Below are 19,302 nucleotides of genomic sequence, written 5' to 3'. Positions count from 1 at the left end.
TCTGTCTGTCTGTCTGTTTATCTCTCAGATGAACACACATTTTATTGCATATAAAAAAATAAATAAAAAAAGATATATACATTTAATATTGTCCCACATACGACATCAAGGAACTTTTTAATTATGTCGTGACATTTTACAATGCCACACCACATTTTTAGTAGCCTTTTAGTGTTATGTTTAGTAACCTTTGAGTTTCAGTCAGTCTAGTGTGCATGCTGGCCAGTTGAGAGTCAAAGTGCATTTACAACTTTCCTTTTCTTAATATTTCTCTAAAAACTTCCTATAAGGGTTCATGTCATTCTACTATAAAAACATACCATAGATTTCAGAACTTAAAACTTAATCTCCAATGCAATAGTCCATCTGGACTACTTTTTAAAATTATGTTTGAATATAAACATGCACTAGACAGACGTCTTTGACTGTTGTCATATATCGTATCTCGCACCGCTTTAAAAAGACGCGTTAAAAAGATGCAATGTGTTGGATGTGCATCATGTGTAAACCCTGAAATTTAGTTTTAGAATGTTGTGGAGATTGTTTATTCTCTTCTGACTGAGTTTCAAATATTTCATGTTAGCCAATCATAACATGGTTGTTTACGTGGAAGTTTAAAGGAGGCTTAGGTCAAAATCAAGCGTTTCAGACAGAGGGCCAGAGACAGACTGGAAAATGATCATATATTACTAAATTATGACTGTTTTGGTGCAAAAAAATTTTTTTTTTTTTACTAACATTATCAGTGGACCTCATGGAAGATAATAAAATTCTTTTTTTTAAAAAGTGTATGTCATGACACCTTTAAGTAATGCTTAAGTTTGCATTTAACAAATTACTCATTTTGTTGATGTGTGACCTAGTTTAAGGCCTCAAGTACAGTGTTTCTGATGAACTTGCTCAGACCATTTCCTCTGATCTCAGAAAAGTACTTCCAGGAGGTGGTTGAACCATGGTTAATAAATGCAACCATTGACAGTGCCATAGAAATTACAATGTCTGGTTAAAGATTAGGTCAATGTGCATGGGTGGTGTGAGCACTAGGCTGGGCAAGAGAACTGGCCCACAAAACTGTACAGAGAGCAAACAGCTGATAGTCTATCCTTTGACCAGCTGAGGCAACCAGTGTCATTGTCATGTCAACATACCCAAATAATTACACCACCCTAAGTTTTCATACCTCTTGACATTAATGCATTTGGCAGACACTGTTGTCCAAAGCAACTTACAGTTCATTAAAGATATACATTTTATCAGTTGTTGTGTTCCTTTGAAATTCCCAGATGAGCCAAAGGAACTCTTCTAAAGGAAAACACAAAGATGCACAAGTTGTTTGGGGAAAAATAACCATAAAGTTTTATTGCAAACCAAACAAGGTCACATGATTCAAACATTTTACAATTTTACAGTACATAAGCATACTTTTAAGTTTTTGTTTCATATACATTAAAATTAATACATAGACTTAAAATATACAAACTTAAATAGCAATACAGTCTTACACAGTGGAATGTGATGTTCAGACAAAACAGTACATGTCTGAGCTGTACGATTACATCTTAGGAAGCTGGAAGACTAAGGTGAGACGGAGCTATCTGATTTGTTGGTCCAGGTGCCTATCAAAATACAGTAGCAGCAGATCCCTCTAGCACCTCCCACTCAAGTCAAAAGAACAAAAAAACTACGAAAAAAAAAGGCAAGAGCTCTTTAAATTAGGAAAATAATGAAGAACTAAATGTGCAACTTGATCCCAGATGCGTAACTGATCACAAATATATCATATATATATACACTACTGTGCAAAAGTTTTAGAATGTTGCATAGTGAGGATGTCTTCAAAAATAATGACATAAATAGTTTTCATTTATCAATTAACGTCATACAAATTCCAATTAACATAAAAAAGGTAAATCAATATTCGGTATGACCATCTTTGCCTTCAAAACAGCACCAATTCTCCCAGGTACACCTGGACACAGTTTTATTAGTTGTTGGCAGATAGGATGTTCCAAGCTTCTTGGCGAATTCGCCACAGTTCTTCCAATCTTTTTAGGCTGTTTCAATTGCTTCTGTGACTTCATGTAATCCCAGACTGAATCAATGTTCAGTGGGGGGCTCTGTGGGGGCCATACCATCTGTTGCAGGGCTCCCTGTTCTTGTATTCTATTCTATTTGCAAAATAAATGTTTGGGAGTCTAAAATGTATATTTTCCATTGACAAACTAAAGCTGACAATACAAATAACCTTCTTAAGATAAATGTTTTTTTGTGAAACATCTCATGTGCCTAAAACTTTTGCTCAGTACTGTATATATATATATATATATATATCTCAGATGCTGATATATTTCAGTGGTTTTAACATCATGATGACTATATTTATATCTGACACTGACTGGCATGCCAGATCATATTAATTAGTTTAAACATGTGTAAAAGGGTAAGGGGTGTTAAGATGACACTTTCTCATACACACACTCCATCCATAATGTCTCGTTCTAACATCAACAATCCTTTAAAAGTAAATAAACTGAAAAAAATATACAATAATAAACATCCATCAGCATCAATCTTCTCGCTCTCTCGTTCACCATCTATTGGAAAGCGGAGGAGAAACCGTGCAGTTGGATGCGGACGATGAAGATGAGAAGTCTTTTATTATGCGTAAAACTCCAGCCTTTTAACAAAGGCCTTTTGAGCTGCCGTTATGTCATATGCGAATACCCCCATCTGGAGGCAGGGAAATGTGACTGGGGTTTCTTTCTCATAGTGATGCACTACAGGTGTTATTCCATGGGACAATGTTTCCATGGTAATGAGCTACAGGTAAGAGTCTATGAGATGCCGTTTCTGCGTCAATGGCCTACAGATAGGAATCCACTGCAGGGGCGTAAGAGAAGCCTAGGAATGCCTCGGCTCCATCTGTAATGCTGGCTGAGATGAGAGCACTGTCCGGGGAGCAGCCAATTGAACTTGGCACTGGCTCATCAGTGAACTCGGGGTCAAAGTGCCGCAAGTCATTAGGCCCCGTCTGAAACAAGAAATGCATGCTTGTCAAAATGATGTCTTTGTATATGACTGATATGCATGTGTGTGTGTAATATATATGTCAATAGTAAAAAAATTTACATTTTTTTTTTGCAGTAACTGATAAATACATATATACATGCTTGTATAAAGACATATGAACGTATATTTTCTATATCTAATATATCTATCTATATCTAATATATAAATATAAAAAGTATGGTATAGTATATATACAGTACATTATATATATTTGTCAATAGTAAAAAATTTACTGATTTGAAGTTAGATTATTTGGACTGCTGTACGTACAGTTGGTTCAAGCAAGCATGTTCTTATCACATATCGTGGCAGCATGACAAAGTTCTCGTTATCTCTAAAATCCAGGGCAATGTGGTAATAACCTAAGATCAACAAAAGAGCAATGGAACGTACCACATTAGGGTTGAAGGGGGGAGTGAGCTTCTTGGCATTCAGATCATCCCAGTTTATGGGAGAGAAGAACATGTGGTTTTTTATCTCAGTCTACGGAAAGAGTGAAATAGATTATAAATTAGATATAAGAGCAAAATAATTTAATATATTAGACATTAGTCAAACAACAAAGTAATATCACTAAAATTTAAACACACTCATACATACTTACAAAGTCATCAGTGAAGCCCAGTCTCTTGGTGCGGTCCTTTTGCAGCAGACCCTCCAGCAGGTGTCTGGCAGCATTGGAGATGTTGGGTTTGAGTTGCAGTGGCTTGTTCAGGATATTATCGTACATTTCCGCTGTGTTACGACTGTAAAATGGAGGCTGTGAAGCAACCATAAAATCAGTTAACCATCAAGCTCATGTAACCATTCAGTACTACAACGAAAGCTCCGTGTGAAAAATCATATAGTGCTACACTGTAGTCAATTCCAATTCAATACAGTTAATTAAGTAAATACATTCAATTAAAGAGGTACAATTAATTTAATTTTTTGCACAAAATACTGAAATAACTCACCAGGCCATATAACATTTCATACAGCACTGCACCCAAACACCACCAGTCCACCGTTCTGTCATATGGCTGCTTATGCAAGACCTCTGGTGCTAAATACTGTAAGATAAAATAGAGTTAGCTTATTTACTGTAAATATAATTGCACTGAGAGAGACCACATTTACCAATCTGTATATACAGTCAGATGCTGGCACTGAATATAATTTACCTCCGGTGTTCCACAGAATGTAGATGTTGTTCCATTGGGTTCTATATTCTCTTTGCAGAGGCCAAAGTCAGTCAGGATGATGTGTCCTTGTGAGTCCAGAAGTATGTTTTCAGGCTTCAGATCTCTGTACACAATGTTCAAAGAGTGTAGGTACCCCAAGGCGCTTGCAATCTCAGCAGCATAGAACCGTGCACGTGGCTCCAGAAAACATCGCTCCCTTTGCAGGTGATAGAACAGCTATAGAAAGACAAAGATAAATGGAGACAGATTAGGCCATGAGTTCCAGATCCTGAATAGCATATATAATCAAGGCTTTCTAGACTCTTCAATCCTGAACAATGGCAGGAAATGAGAATGTACTCTGTTTAAAGAGCCCCCGTCCACAGCCCCTCAGAGACGTTTGTATAGTTAGACCGAGTCTAAACCTCCACAGCTGCTAAATCTAGTTCCCCCCCCCTCACACACTCTCCCTTCCCACTCATTTCCTGAGGAGAGTTTCCTATTCAGAGCTCAGCATCTTCTCTTTGCTTCTCATGACAGGATATCCTTTTTTCTGTCTGCATCTACCACACTGTCTCCATCTATATCTTTTACTATTCTATTTTCTATCACTCCTTTGTCTCTCCCTCTTTCCTGAAATCTCATTCTCTTTTTGGAATTCTCAAGTTTCTCTTTGGAATGTTCAAAGTATAAAGCCCAAAGTATACTTCAGTCAGATGCAAATGCTCTTCATCTCGTCATCAGCAGAGTGTTTGAGCACTGAGAGCATGCAACATGATTTTTCTAACCACGCGTCTTTGAACTCGCAAAATGTGCATGCGCCTGGAGTTATTTGCACTGATTAGTGTGTCCACAAGGTGCAAATTCTCACATTTGAGCCGTTGTGGTCACAAAGAAGCACTAGAAGATGATGCAACCACCGCTAAACATCAAGAGATGAAGCTAAAAACTACAACAGTGGATGTGGAAGTCAAGTGCACATGTGTGAGGAGGTCTGGAGATACCCGCACACAGTTATATGGAGTAAAATTTGACAGGCTCGTGTTCGACTCTATGCAGATGCTCAAAATACAAGTATACCTAGGGCTTTAGTCTCTCAAACTCCCAATCTCGGCGGTGATGTAGAGTAGAAACATAATTATTATATCATTAGAAAGTTGCATAAAATGTGCATCTGTCCAAAATGCATTTCTGGGTAAAAGTTACTCAAAATGATGGATTAGGTCACATTTGCAAACAAAGCTATTTAAATTACATACCTCGCCACCATTGATGTAGTCCAGTACAAAGTAGAGTTTATCAGCAGTCTGAAAGGAATAATGCAGGCCCACCAGGAATGGATGCTTGACATTCTTCAGTAAAACGTTTCGCTCGGACATAATGTGTTTCTCCTTAACATCACAAAAGGAGAGATCATAGGTTAGGGGGTAATGATAACACAGAGCTCTAGCTAAGCAACAACATACTTCAGAGTGCCAACACAAGTATGAGCATGCTGATCGCAACCTTCTAGGATTATTACACAGTTATTAAATTAATGTATTCTCCACAGCTCTTAGAGTTTGGCCCTGGACCAAGACGTAAACTGCAGCAGGATTTGTACGATTTAATACCTCTTTCTTCTTCAAGATGGCTTTCTTCTGCAGCACCTTGACTGCATAGAACTGCTCATCACTCCGGTGTCGGGCCAGCAGAACCTTGCCAAAGCTGCCTTTTCCAATGACCTTGAGAAAGTCAAAGTCTGAGGGTTTGGCAGTGGGGTTGGAAGAGGGACCGAGGTTGATCTGCTGAGAAGGGCTAGGCTGGAGAGGAAAGAGAGATGATCAGACAAATATGGTTTCATTTATGTAGAAATGCGTATATATACACACATGCATGCTTTTAGTGCTCAACCAAGATAATAATAATAAAAAAATAAAAAACTGATTTACCGGTGGGGAAGGGTTGCTGTTCATTAGCTCGGCATCTTGTGGAGGTGTCAAGTTCAAGATGGACTGAACCTCAGGACTACAGCAAGAAAAGAAAATCAAAGATTGATGATCATTTTATGGTTTACAGCGAAGACAACTTTAAACGCAAACAAACAAGAAATGTATGAATATGCACATTGAACACAACACATTAAAATATGATTGGGCTAATACATAAAAAACAAGGCTTTAAACAACATTTCTTAAAACCATGCTTGTTTAGACAATAAAGCTTTAAAAACATCAACTTACTGTTTGCATGCATAATTGTTTGTGGAAAGCTTCTGGATAAAGTCATTCAGTCCCATCTTTCTCTGTTTCATAAACGCTGCACACAAAAAGAAAGCAAGAGAAAAGAAAAACTCATTTAAAAGTGAGATCACTTAATATTCTCCTCTCTCTTTGCTGTAGGAGGCTCGAGTGGCTCCATTCATCTGAAAAACAAAGCCTACCACTGAGGTTAGCAACTAGTCCTCTTGTTTTAGAGTAGGTCAACTCGGGAGCTGGAACGCTCGTCTCCGTTTGGATTGTCATCGCTGTACTTTTCCACTGCGTGTCCGTAACCAAAGCGACACAAAGCGCTACTGAACGCCTACACTACTGTTCCAACTATTTAAAAGTCCGGGGAGGAGGCAAGAGATCGCGTTCTGACCAAGAGGCGGGGCCTGTCGTTTGCTCCTAGCTTGAGGAGGCGTGGCTTGGCTTATGTACAGCAGCAAGTGGGTGTGTTCGAATTTTGCCACTTTGGAGCCGTGACGTCTATGAGGGTCCAAAGAATCTTCTGCTATGTCATACCGCTGAAAACAAGATCTCCCAGGATCTAACAAACTTAACAGAACTACATGTTCTGTTGAGAGGAACGTCAAAGTGTTCAACAGCAATGCACTTCTGGGAATCAGTAAACGTGTCTTTCATAAACAACCCTACAAACATGGATTAAAGAAAAACAAAAATTTAACATATGTCATACTGAACATTATGATAAAAACTTCATGAGTCTACTCATCACAATTGCGGAATAAGTCTTCTTGATTAGTGTTGGGGAAGCTACTTTAAAACTAAATTAAAGCAGTTTACACTTTTAAAACCGTAGTCAGCTACGTAGTTTTAACTGCATTAAAATTATTTAAATACGTATATATATATATATATATATATATATATATATATATATATATATATATATATATATACACACACACATACACACACACACACACACACACACACACACACACACACACACACACACACACACACACACACACACACACACATGACCAGTCAAAAGTTTTGAAACAGTTATTCTTTATTATATTTTTTTTTCTTCACATTTTAGAATAATAGTAAAGCCATCAAAACTATGGAATAACATAAATGGAACTATGGGAATTATGTTGTGACTAAACAAAATCCAAAATAAATCAAAACTGTGTTATATTTTAGCATCTTCAAAGTAGTCACCCTTTGCCTAGAATTTGCAGACATGTACTCTTGACATTTTCTCAAACAGCTTCTTGAGGTATCACCCTGAGATGCTTTTTAAACAGTATTGAAGGAGTTCCCATCTATGTTGGGCACTTATTGGCTGCTTTTCTTTATTATTTGGTCCAAGTCATCAATTAAAAAAAATAAAAAATTGTTTTATTACATTTTAGTTTTATAATGAAATAAATTAATATGGTGGTATAATTATATTTTTGTCTACAGAACTAATTTCAAACATTTAAGCATACGCCTTCAGATCAAAAGATTTTTAAGATCATGAGAAACATTGCAGTCAAGTGTTTCAAAAGTTTTGACCGGTAGTATATATATATATATATATATATATATATATATAGGGGTGTAAAGTAATTGTGTAAAAATACTTAAGTATTATTTTTGGGTGCAATTTAAACGGAACACTTGTACTTTTACTTAATTACATAATAGTACTTTTTACCAGCCCATCTGGCACCAACAATCATGCCACGCTCCAAATCACTGAGATCACATTTTTTCCCCATATTGATGGTTGATGTGAACATTAACTGAAGCCCCTGACCTGTAACTGCATGATTTTATGCACCACACTGCTGCCACATGACCGGCTGATTAGATAATCACATGGCATGATTGTTGGTGCCAGATGGGCTGGTTTGAGTATTTCTGTAACTGCTGATCTCCTGGGATTTTCACACACAACAGTCTCTAGAATGTATTCAGAATCGTGCCAAAAACAAAAAACATCCAGTGAGGGGCAGTTCTGTGGACAGAAATGCCTTAGAAACCCTAACCTAACCCTAATCCTTCCATAAGTATTTTTTCCCATTCATATTTCCATAGGCTTTTCATAAAATCTTTAAATAAAGAGTTTTAAGCCTTGAACCAAACCAACCAGCTCTGAGGTGAATCACATTACAAACTCTAATTTGAAACCAAAAAGTATTTTAAAATCTGACAAAAAGACAAAGGTGCAAGAGTACCATAGAGTACTATGGGTTATAGGGTTGCACAATTAATTGAATAAATAATTGAGAATACAATTACTGCTTCCACAATTAACTAATCGTAAAAAGTTTCCGTCTTACCATCTTTCACGAGCGTACAAACTGCAATCCCACAAAGCATTGTGAATTACATACTCAAATAAAAAATTATGGACATATTTAAAACTACTAATTTTAGGTTGTTGATTATAAGTATAGAAAGAATATATTTTAAGTTTAAATATCTAGTTTGAGGGTGTATGGACTTGGGAGGCTGACTGGATTGCGTCATTCAAAGTGAGTCATGGAAGTGGGCGGTCGCTGCTGGACTTGTTTGGTGGGCTTTGTTAGCTGCGGTTCTCTGATTGGTGGATCTTTCTCTGCTGGACCATGGGTAGTATAGTTGTTCATCAGGAATTCCATTATTCAACACGATTTGAACAACCTAGGAGCTCACGGTAAGTCTGTCTTTAAAGGTTTATAAGTTATCGTTGAAAATCAATTCGTTTATGGAAAAAATGAACGGGATTATTACTTCTGAAACCAAACTTTTGCACTCTGTGATGTTCAGCTGTGACGTCAATTTGTTGGCGAACCCGGAAGGTTAATTTGCCACTGGTTCCCTAAGGAATTTTCCTTTGTTTTTATGACTGTGTGCAATTTATGTTGTAGAACAAAACATCCTAGTATCTTTAAGTATGTTTACTAATACAGACCTTATTTTACTCATAAATTCCAAACTGCCATTCTAAAAACACAAAGGAAAATCCAGATTAACATGAATTGTGAAAATATTGTGAAAATAGCTACTGTAACGCAACTGAAAAATTTAGTTAAGTTAGTAGCATTGCAACTTTTAGTTAGTTACTCTCCAACACTGTTCGACATAACAGTAAAGGTAAAACAGAACAGAACCGTTGACCATACCTGATCATTTGCGACCTGAGTGCCAGTGTCAGTGCCTCCAAAAACAACCACTGCCATCCACGAATGCACAACATTTATTGACTCCGTCCTGGATCTTATTGCAGCTTACTCTTTCTTCCTTTCTCTCTAGTCTTGTTCCTCAAGCCACACTTCAACCATTGTTCTTGATGACGCATGAATGAGACAAAAGCAAAGGGACTTGGGCCAAATTTCAGCCCTCACTGGAAAAGTACTGATTGCAAGAGGCCCAGTGACATCGAGTTTTATGACTGCCACTTCTAGGAAAATTCAAGCATTCTACTGCATTCCTTTCTCACTGTCATTTAAAGTTATGAGGAAAGATCCATGGACCGTGTTAGGAAATTTAAATAATGCAATGCCCTAGTTTACCACAGTTATGCAATGCCATACCCCAGCCAACTATTAATTAACTCATACATCTAATAATAAAAATATAATAAAAAGTTCAAGAGGTTTAGACTCATTAATGGTTGGGGTTGGGGTCAAAGCCATTTTGACTTAAGCTCGCTATATACACTGTAGGATTTTTACAGTCCTTTAAGACTGTTACTTGTCAGACTGATATGAATGCATTGAGATCGCCATGGCACACTGTGCGACATTATGTCAGACTTTACGTTACACATCGGTGGTCCCAATCGTCCCGATCAGTGAACGTGATCGTAATATAATAGAAGTATATAGATCGTTAATAGTGAATAGAAACGAAATGGCGAGATTTTTTTCTTTTCTTTTTCTGAAAGTCAAGGCATCAGCATTTCCGTTGCTCCAATACCACTCCATCACCTGCCAAATAGGCCTTTAATAAGACATCCTGATCACAAATACATACAATTACAGAAGTTGAGATTGAACGCCAGTGGGGGAGGTAGCCTACAGTAATAATTAGCTATCACAAGCAAAGATTCATGGTGGAAAAAAGACTTCTTGCCCAAAAAATGACGAAGTTCTGCGTTCACATTGGGAAAACAAAAAAGGTGGGTTATTGTACGTCTTTCTCCTCTTTTAGATTAGTAACCTATAGGCCATGCAAAATTTCAAAAATTCATGCAGGCTAATAAAATATCGCGCTTGCAAATTCCCTACGGATAATGCACAAACATGACATAGATTTATATAAATATATCCAGTTGTATCTCCTGATATGGATTAAAACGTCCCATAAATACATAACAATATAAATTGTTATTTATATGAAAATGGAGTGGTGTGAATCTTAACTAGAAGTTTACAGACGCTTAAAGTACATTTATTAAAAGTATAATAGTAATTAAAATAATTAATAATTAAGAAAATGCATGATAAATGTAAAGGGGAAAAAAAACATGTTAAGAAAATGCAATCATTTATTTATTTTCGTTTTGTAAGGAATAATGCTTTCATACTGCTGAAGTGTTACACTTTTCTCCAAGTATTTTCTGTTTATTTATTGATAACTGGGCACAAACGTTGCTATAGCGCAGACGCGGAGCAGGTTTCTTTCCAAGGAGCTCAGTGGGGTTTCTCCGAAAACAGTGAATTGGGGAGCGAGAGAGGAGCGGAAAAACATGTAACTTTCTAAACTTACACTCTCATACGTAAAAGTAAACTAGACATAAAAGTACTACATTTTATACATATTACTGGTTTATTTGATATTCTTTAAAATGCAATAATAGAATAAACCTTTTATTTCCGCTGCCGTTCTCATTGCGCTGTAAATCCTGAGCCTCTTATTAAGTGAGGCTCAAGTGTTCTTATCAGTCTGAATCAATATTGATTTTAGTGTTAAAACCGGGTCACGGCCCCAAATGTTACCCACCCACATTCCACCTGGCACAAGTTGGCACTGTCTCAGTACACCCTCTTAAGAAGACCTCTCAAGTGCTCCATCATTCAAATAAAAACAGTTCCTCAATACAAACTTTCAGCGATAGATTCTACAAGTTCACTTACATGTCAGCGATGAAGTTTTGTCTTTCATATAGGCTAGTCAATGAAGAAGGTAAAGTGGCTGAAACACGGTCGATGAGGAAGTTTGGAAGTGAGAGAAGTTTAACCACCGCATTCCATCCCGGCTGATCTTACACCGGATATCTGAGGGGTGGAGTTTTTTTCAGCCCGCTAACAATGTGCTTCTTCTTCAGACTGTTTTCATCGGCAGACCGGTGTCATGCCACTGTCACAGTGTGTCTCAAAACCTGTTAAGATGCCTACCTAGACAACATTTTTGGCCGTAATAGGCACGTGCATGAGGTCAAGAAGAAAAAGCTGCATCTACACTGACAAAACGTTCTAAACGAATGCTAACGAAACTTGGGAATGGGATTCAACGAATCAAATAAGTTCCAACTGGAAACAGTATCCAAAAATCGTTCAAAAATCGTGAATTTTGAAGCCGTATTGAATTCACGTTCGAGGTATGAAATTGTGAAATTTATGTTGTAGAACAAAACATCCACATATCAGGTAATGTTTACCATAGACCTTATTTCACTAATACATTGAAAACCCCCCCATTATAAAAACCATAGGAAAATCCCAAGGGAACCCATGGCAAATTAGACTTGTGGGTTCACCTACAAATTGACCTCAGGGCTGAACAGCTCTATGGAATTGTATTGAGTAGCTTACCAAGCAGAACTTACTTACTTGATTCTTAGAAGACTCTTGTTTGATCACATTAGAAGTGGTTTCAGATTACGGAAATTACACAAGCATTTTGTTTTAGGATTTTTTAACAAGGGTTATGATGCCTATAATTCTGTCTAGATATGCAGTGCACTAAGTTTTAAAGGGGTCATGACATGAGGAATCAAATTTTCCTTGATCTATTGACATATAAGAGGTCATTGTATTATAAAAACATACTGTAAGTTTCAGAACTCAAAACTTCCTCCTCATTGCAAAAAGAGCATTTGTTGAAACCAAGCTGCCAAAACGACTCATTCTCTACTTCCTCCACATTGTGATGGCACACTGTGGTATATATTTGCATCTGACCGCCTCCACAGCAACACATCAACACCTACTTTAGCTATGCTTTTTTTTTTTTTTTTATCCCCTTTTCTCCCAATTTGGAATGCCCAATTCCCACTACTTAGTAGGGCCTCGTGGTGGCAGGTGGTGGAGGACAAGTCCCAGTTGCCTCCGCTTCTGAGACCGCCAATCTGTGCATCTAATCACGTGGGGCCTCGTGGTGGCAGGTGGTGGAGGACAAGTCCCAGTTGCCTCCGCTTCTGAGACTGCCAATCTGTGCATCTAATCACGTGGTTCATTGTGCATGACACCGCGGATACTCCGCATGTGGAGGCTCATGCTACTCTCCGCAATCCACGCACAACTTACCACGTGCCCCATTGAGAGCGAGAACCACTTAATCGTGTACAAAGGAGGTTACCCCATGTGACTCTACCCTCCCTAGCAACCGGGTCAATTTGGTTGCTTAGGAGACCTGGCTGGAGTCACTCAGCACACCCTGGATTCGAACTCGCGACTCCAGGGTTGGTAGTCAGCGTCAATACTTGCTGAGCTACCCAGGCCCCTAATTTAGCTACCTTTCGTTCATGAGTTTCACCTGTACTAATGGATCCCCCAGTGTGAGTTCTTTAATACCACTGTAATTAAAAAAAAAATCTTACCTTACACTTCACAGCAGACGCACTGGAGGACAGATTATATCACAGCAGGTACACTGAAGGTCAGATTATATATTATCAAACATATAATGTGTTTTTTAGATCTTTGTTATGATGGATTATGATAGATAAGATGCGATCGAGAATGCGGTTGCTGGCTATGCGCGCCACCATATTGTTTACATTGCAATGCAGCATGGGATTTTGAGTTCACCATAGAAGCATAGAAGGTACTAAAAACCTAGCCCTTCCACTTTCCCAGCACCGGAATTGGTTAGAATGAGTGACAGATGGAATGTGAGAAGGCTCGAGTGGACTGACTAGTTTGTATATTCTTTGTTTGACATGGCCGTATCACTGCATCAAAACTTTTATTTAGTGATTGTTTGAATGTTTGTAACATAAAAAAATAAAGATATTGTGATGTTGAAAAGACTATTTGAGCAGCTGGTTCATTATGCCAACCGCTTCAGTCATTCTTTGCTGGTAAACTGCTGCACGAATGCAGATCACACCGTGTGAAAGCAGCAACAAAACCGAGCGTTTCTGACCGAGGGTCAGAATGAGGGTTGAAAATGTTCATGTTTTACAAATATATGACTGTTTGTTTTTGTTTGTTTGTTTGTTTGTTTTTTTTTTGTGCAGAAAACTTTACTAATATTATAAGTGAACCTTAAGGAACATACTGACATAATAAAAAAAGGCATGTCATGACCCTTTTAAGACACAAGAGTTGTACTAAACAATGCATGTTCCCTTAAACTGAAGTGAAACGGAATGCAGATTTGGAATGTACAGGTATGCATCTTTGATTTCTGTGCAGATTAAGAGATTAAATTAGTCATCTTTCAACAAACACTGATTATAGTTTATATAATGACTCTTAGTCATTCTTTAATATACATCTTGATATGGGTGTAAGTAAAAAGTAATTTTCTATAACTATGTATGTTTACTCTAGTAAGATTTCTGTGTTCTCAATCATACATTATATTCTCTGTAGTTGTCTCTACAGTTATTCTCCATCATATTCTTTGTAGTTCTCTATTTTCCGCAATAGATTTATGAAAAGTTTTGAAACTTCTCAACTTTCAGTTCTCAGTTCATTACCTTGTGCCCTTCTCATTCAGGTTCCTGTCTCTCTCTCTATTTCTCATTCTCTGTGTAAATTAGAAGTGGTGTGTGTGTGACTGAAAAGGGGTCTGGGAGAGGATGGAAGATATACAGAGATCAACGAAGGTTCAGCCTTAAGTGTCCAAAAATGTTGTTTATTTATGTTAGAGGATGGGGATTACGTAAAATCCCATTTAAATGCAGCTGAGCACTGAATACAGGACCCAAACATTATACTAATGCAGTCTTGAATCATATGCTGGTTTTACAGCATTATGCAGTTTCATTCAGTCACACACATGCATGTCTACCCTAAGTCACACATATACACTTGTGATGACTCCCTCAAGACAAACTGCAGCACATAACAGTTAGAAACACATCAGAAGTGGGATTCTATTCAGTCAAAAATAACCTTTGTGAGGTCAGTTAGACAGATTTAGTGGTGTATGAGCAATGTGAAATGAACACAAACAAATACACACCCATATATTAAAGATGTGCTACAGTTGAAACTTATTGTGCATTGTGCCAAAGAATTACTACAGTACCGCATTGCAGATTTATGAGATTACTTAAATTAAAATTTAAGTCACTGAAAATTCCCCTATCTTCAGAATACTCCATATGTTGGCAGGTTTTTTAAAAATGGGAAAGCACATTTAATCCAGACCTTAATCCAAGGTCATCAATTATTTTGAAGTATTTTCCTATGTACCCCATTTTTGTTTTCAGATAAGCTCATCACCTTTAACTTTTAAATGACTGGTTATACAAAGCCATTTCATGGTTAGAGAATTTTGAAAAACCTTGCACACGTCTACACTGACAGCACCAATAATTTATACATGAAATCATTATTCTTTATCAGGGTTAGGATCAGGTCAACCAAACAAACATATGTTCACAATCACTTGATAAATCTGCATGGTGAGTTAGCAGCACTATCTGGTGTCATTGGGTGTTTGTCATTGTATGGTTTTGAAGTGTTTTAACAGATGTGCTGTTCTGAGCACAGGCCCAAAATAGTTATTAAAGTTTCTAGTCTAAGCCTACATGGCTCAAGGTATAAACTATGCTTAAACCAGCAGAATGGGAGAGAGAGAGAGAGAGAGAGAGAGAGAGAGAGATTAACACAACAACTGGAAGAGGTATTAGGGAGGCCAGCATGGGGTGCTAACCCTGAGGTCTGTGTGGGTCCTAATGCCCCAGTATAGTGACAGGGACACTATACTGTAAAAAGGCATCGTCTTTCGGATGAGACGTTAAACCGAAGTCCTGACTCTCTGTGGTCATTAAAAATCCCAGGACACTTCTCGTAAAGAGTAGGGGTGTAACTCCGGTGTCCTGGCCAAATTTCCCTCATTGGCCCTTCTCAGTCATGGCCTCCTAATAATCCCCATTCATTAATTGGCTCTATAACTCTATACTCTCTCCTCTCCACCAACAGTTGGTGTGTGGTGGGCGTTCTGGCACACTATGGCTGCTGTCACATCATCCAGGTGGATGCTGCACACTGGTGGTGGTTGAGTAGATTCCCCCTATACTATTTAAAGCGCTTTGAGTGACTAGAAAAGCGCTATATAAATGTAAGGAATTATTATTATTATTATAACTCAAACGAGAAGTGCAGTGGAGTTATCAGAGAAAGATCCTTAAAACTTAGAGAAAGTGTGAGTGAATGAGAGAAGAGATGCCAAGAGAAAGAGAGAGAGAGTACTAATATTAGGCAATGAATGAATGAAAGAAAAGTCTGCTGAGAAAAAGACAGAAGGACTTACTGGTGTCAGACGAATAGCAATAATCAGATTCAGGGTATCCATGGTAGTAGAGGTCCATTGCCTGAAGAAAAAAAAAAAGAAAGAGTAATGTAGATCAGCGCAATGTGTCTTCAGTGAAAACAGTCTTTTGTTGTGTTAGTATTGCATGTCTCTTTTGAACTACAGTATACACACAAGTTTAATGACAGAATGGGTCCTTGGTCCTTTAGAATAGTGGTTATCCACTAATTTTGCTACAGGTTCAAGTTTTTTACATTGGACATCAAATGGTGGCTCAACACAGTACCAAAATAGTTTATCCTACAAAAATAAACAAAAATGTCCTTAAAATCAAACATTGAAATTGAATAGTACCCTGAACTCCACAGGCACAATAATATGTAAAAAAAAAAAAAAAAGTCAAATGTTTTCTTCTTTTTTTCCGAATGCATAAAAAATAGAAGTACGATTTACCAGTGTAACACAATAAATCTTGTATTAACAATGGCCATATTACCAAGTGTAATATTTTTTGGTATAGACTTCTGATTGGACACGCAGCCTTTGATGTTAACAACAAAAGATATGGGAAGTGTTTTCTCCTCCCTTTTAAAAGTTGATAAACCTATTTATTTAGCTATAATTATGCACAGTTATATGGTCAGTTGCATCTTAATATTTTATTTCGAAAATTACTCCCTTATTCTCTCTTTCTGCATCTATGTCTCCACATCTCTTTCCTTACAATATTAGAAGTAGGACTTTGCTTCATTAATAATGGACGTCAGATTTACTGTCTGAAAGAAATTAGTCAGTGGGAAGAATTTGAACACATTTACTATCTAATTTATTTTATCACATGTGCACACACACACATTGCAGCTAAATTATAACTTTCAGATGGACTGTCACATTTGTCTTAATATACGGCTAGCAAAAATGAAACCATCTGACATCTGGCATACAGTTTTGTACCCAAAGCAGAAATCTCCCCTTGTGAGGTGAGCAAGAGAGAAAGAAAAATAAGAGGTGGAGAGAGAGAGAGAGAGAGAGAGCAATTCCTCAAACCTACTTCTTAATAACCCCCTTGGAGACTGAGTTAACAGAATGCTAAAATATGTGACGGATACCATTAGCGTCTTTGAACGAGCACCTATGCTAAGCAAACCCAGACCATGTGTCTCACGGCAATTTTATATTTTTTAAACAGCTAAGATAAAACTGTCTGAACTTTACATGGCTACAGCAAGCTCAGCCAAGAAAGAATGAAAAGTAAAAAGGACAAAGTAGATGTTACACATGTAATACTTGTAGACATTTTAGAAATCTGCTGTGCAATTTGCATGTGCTGATTGTGTGCAGAGCCAAATGGATTCTGAATGCAACTTCCAAAAAAATATGTCATCTTTGCTAATTAGGTTGCACAATTATTAAAGGTAAAAACGAAGTGTTTGTCTAAAACGATGTGGCAGAAATCACCCATTCAGTTGTCTAAAAATAGTTAGTCCAATTAAGTTGCACCATCCGCAAATTTAAACTGATTTTCTGTCATCATCTACCCACACTCATGTTGTTGTTGTTTTTTTGTGTGGTTTTTTTTCATGACATTTGTCCATGTGGAACACAAAAGCAGTTACAGTGCATCCAGAAAGTATTCACAGCGCTTCACTTTTTCCACATTTTGTTATGTTACAGCCTTATTCCAAAATGGATTAAATTCATTATTTTCCTCAAAATTCTACAAACAATACCCCATAATGACAACGTGATAGAAGTTTGTTTGAAATCTTTTAAAATGTATTAAAAATAAAAAATAAAAAAATCACATGTACATAAGTATTCACAGCCTTTGCTCAATACTTTGCTGAAGCACCTTTGGCACCAATTACAGCCTCAAGTCTTTTTGAGTATGATGCTACAAGCTTGGCACACCTATTTTTGGGCAGTTTCTCCCATTCTTCTTTGCAGGACCTCTCAAGCTCCATGAGGTTGGATGGGGAGCGTCGGTGCACAGCCATTTTCAGATCTCTCCAGAGATGTTCAATCGGGTTCAAGTCTGGGCTCTGGCTGGGCCACTCAAGGACATTCACAGAGTTGTCCCGTAGCCACTCCTTTGTTATCTTGGCTGTGTGCTTAGGGTCGTTGTCCTGTTGGAAGATAAACCTTTGCCCCAGTCTGAGGTCCAGAGCGCTCTGGAGCAGGTTTTCATCAAGGATGTCTCTGTACATTGCTGCATTCATCTTTCCCTCGATCCTGACTAGTCTCCCAGTTCCTTCTGCTGAAAAACATCCCCACAGCATGATGCTGCCACCACCATGCTTCACTGTAGGGATGGTATTGGCCAGGTGATGAGCAGTGCCTGGTTTCCTCCAGGCATGACACTTGCCAATCAGGCCAAAGAGTTCAATCTTTGTTTCTTATGGTCTGAGAGTCCTTCAGGTGCCTTTTGGCAAACTCCAGGCGGGCTGTCATGTGCCTTTTACTGAGGAGTGGCTTCCGTCTGGCCACTCTACCATACAGGCCTGATTAGTGGAGTGCTGCATAGATGGTTGTTCTTCTGGAAGTTTCTCCTCTCTCCACAGAGAGACACCGGAGCTCTGTCAGAGTGACCATCGGGTTCTTGGTCACCTCCCTGACTAAGGCCCTTCTCCACTAATCGCTCAATTTGGCCAGGCGGCCAGCTCTAGGAAAAGTCCTGGTGGTTCAAAACTTCTTCCATTTACGGATGATGGAGGCTACTGTGCTCATTGGGACCTTCAATGCTGCAGAAATTTTTCTGTACCCTTCTCCAGATCTGTGCCTCGATGCAATCCTGTCTCGGAGGTCTACAGACAATTCCTTGGACTTCATGGCTTGGTTTGTGCTCTGACATGTACTGTTAACTGTGGGACCTTATATAGACAGGTGTGTGCCTTTCCAAATCATGTCCAATCAACTGAATTTACCACAGGTGGACTCCAATCAAGTTGTAGAAACATCTCAAGGATGATCAGTGGAAACAGGATGCACCTGAGCTAAATTTTGAGTGTCATGGCAAAGGCTGTGAATACTTATGTACATGTGATTTTTTTGTTTTTTATTTTTAATAAATTTGCAAAGATTTCAAACAAACTTCTTTCACGTTGTCATTATGGGGTATTGTTTGTATAATTTTGATGAAAATAATGAATTTAATCCATTTTGGAATAAGG

At 38.0% G+C, this 19,302-nt stretch overlaps 1 protein-coding gene across 4 annotated transcripts in view; it reads right to left on the bottom strand.

The window, feature by feature from the left end:
• Positions 1 to 1,329: 1,329 nt before the first annotated feature.
• sgk1 (serum/glucocorticoid regulated kinase 1) overlaps positions 1,330 to 19,302 on the bottom strand; it is a 32,357-nt gene continuing 14,384 nt past the window's right edge. Inside the window, exons 5-14 of one of the 4 annotated variants that reach the window (XM_051662949.1) lie at positions 16,133 to 16,193; positions 6,455 to 6,530; positions 6,164 to 6,239; positions 5,846 to 6,034; positions 5,492 to 5,623; positions 4,233 to 4,469; positions 4,026 to 4,121; positions 3,674 to 3,829; positions 3,463 to 3,552; positions 1,330 to 3,031 (exon numbers count right to left, since the gene is read on the bottom strand). In XM_051662949.1, coding sequence (XP_051518909.1) covers positions 2,864 to 3,031; positions 3,463 to 3,552; positions 3,674 to 3,829; positions 4,026 to 4,121; positions 4,233 to 4,469; positions 5,492 to 5,623; positions 5,846 to 6,034; positions 6,164 to 6,239; positions 6,455 to 6,530; positions 16,133 to 16,193 — 1,281 coding nt within the window. In that variant the 3' untranslated portion in view covers positions 1,330 to 2,863. Of the gene's footprint in view, positions 3,032 to 3,462; positions 3,553 to 3,673; positions 3,830 to 4,025; positions 4,122 to 4,232; positions 4,470 to 5,491; positions 5,624 to 5,845; positions 6,035 to 6,163; positions 6,240 to 6,454; positions 6,531 to 6,654; positions 7,076 to 9,600; positions 9,686 to 11,556; positions 11,691 to 16,132; positions 16,194 to 19,302 lie in introns of those variants that run through there. The other 3 variants (XM_051662951.1, XM_051662952.1, XM_051662950.1) reach the window with 3 other exon arrangements.

The sequence above is a fragment of the Myxocyprinus asiaticus genome, chromosome 29 (assembly GCF_019703515.2).
Source record: "Myxocyprinus asiaticus isolate MX2 ecotype Aquarium Trade chromosome 29, UBuf_Myxa_2, whole genome shotgun sequence".
Taxonomy (NCBI): Eukaryota; Metazoa; Chordata; class Actinopteri; order Cypriniformes; family Catostomidae; genus Myxocyprinus; species Myxocyprinus asiaticus.
The sequence above is the reverse complement of the archived record's forward strand: the minus strand, read 5'-3'. Positions and strand labels throughout refer to the sequence as shown.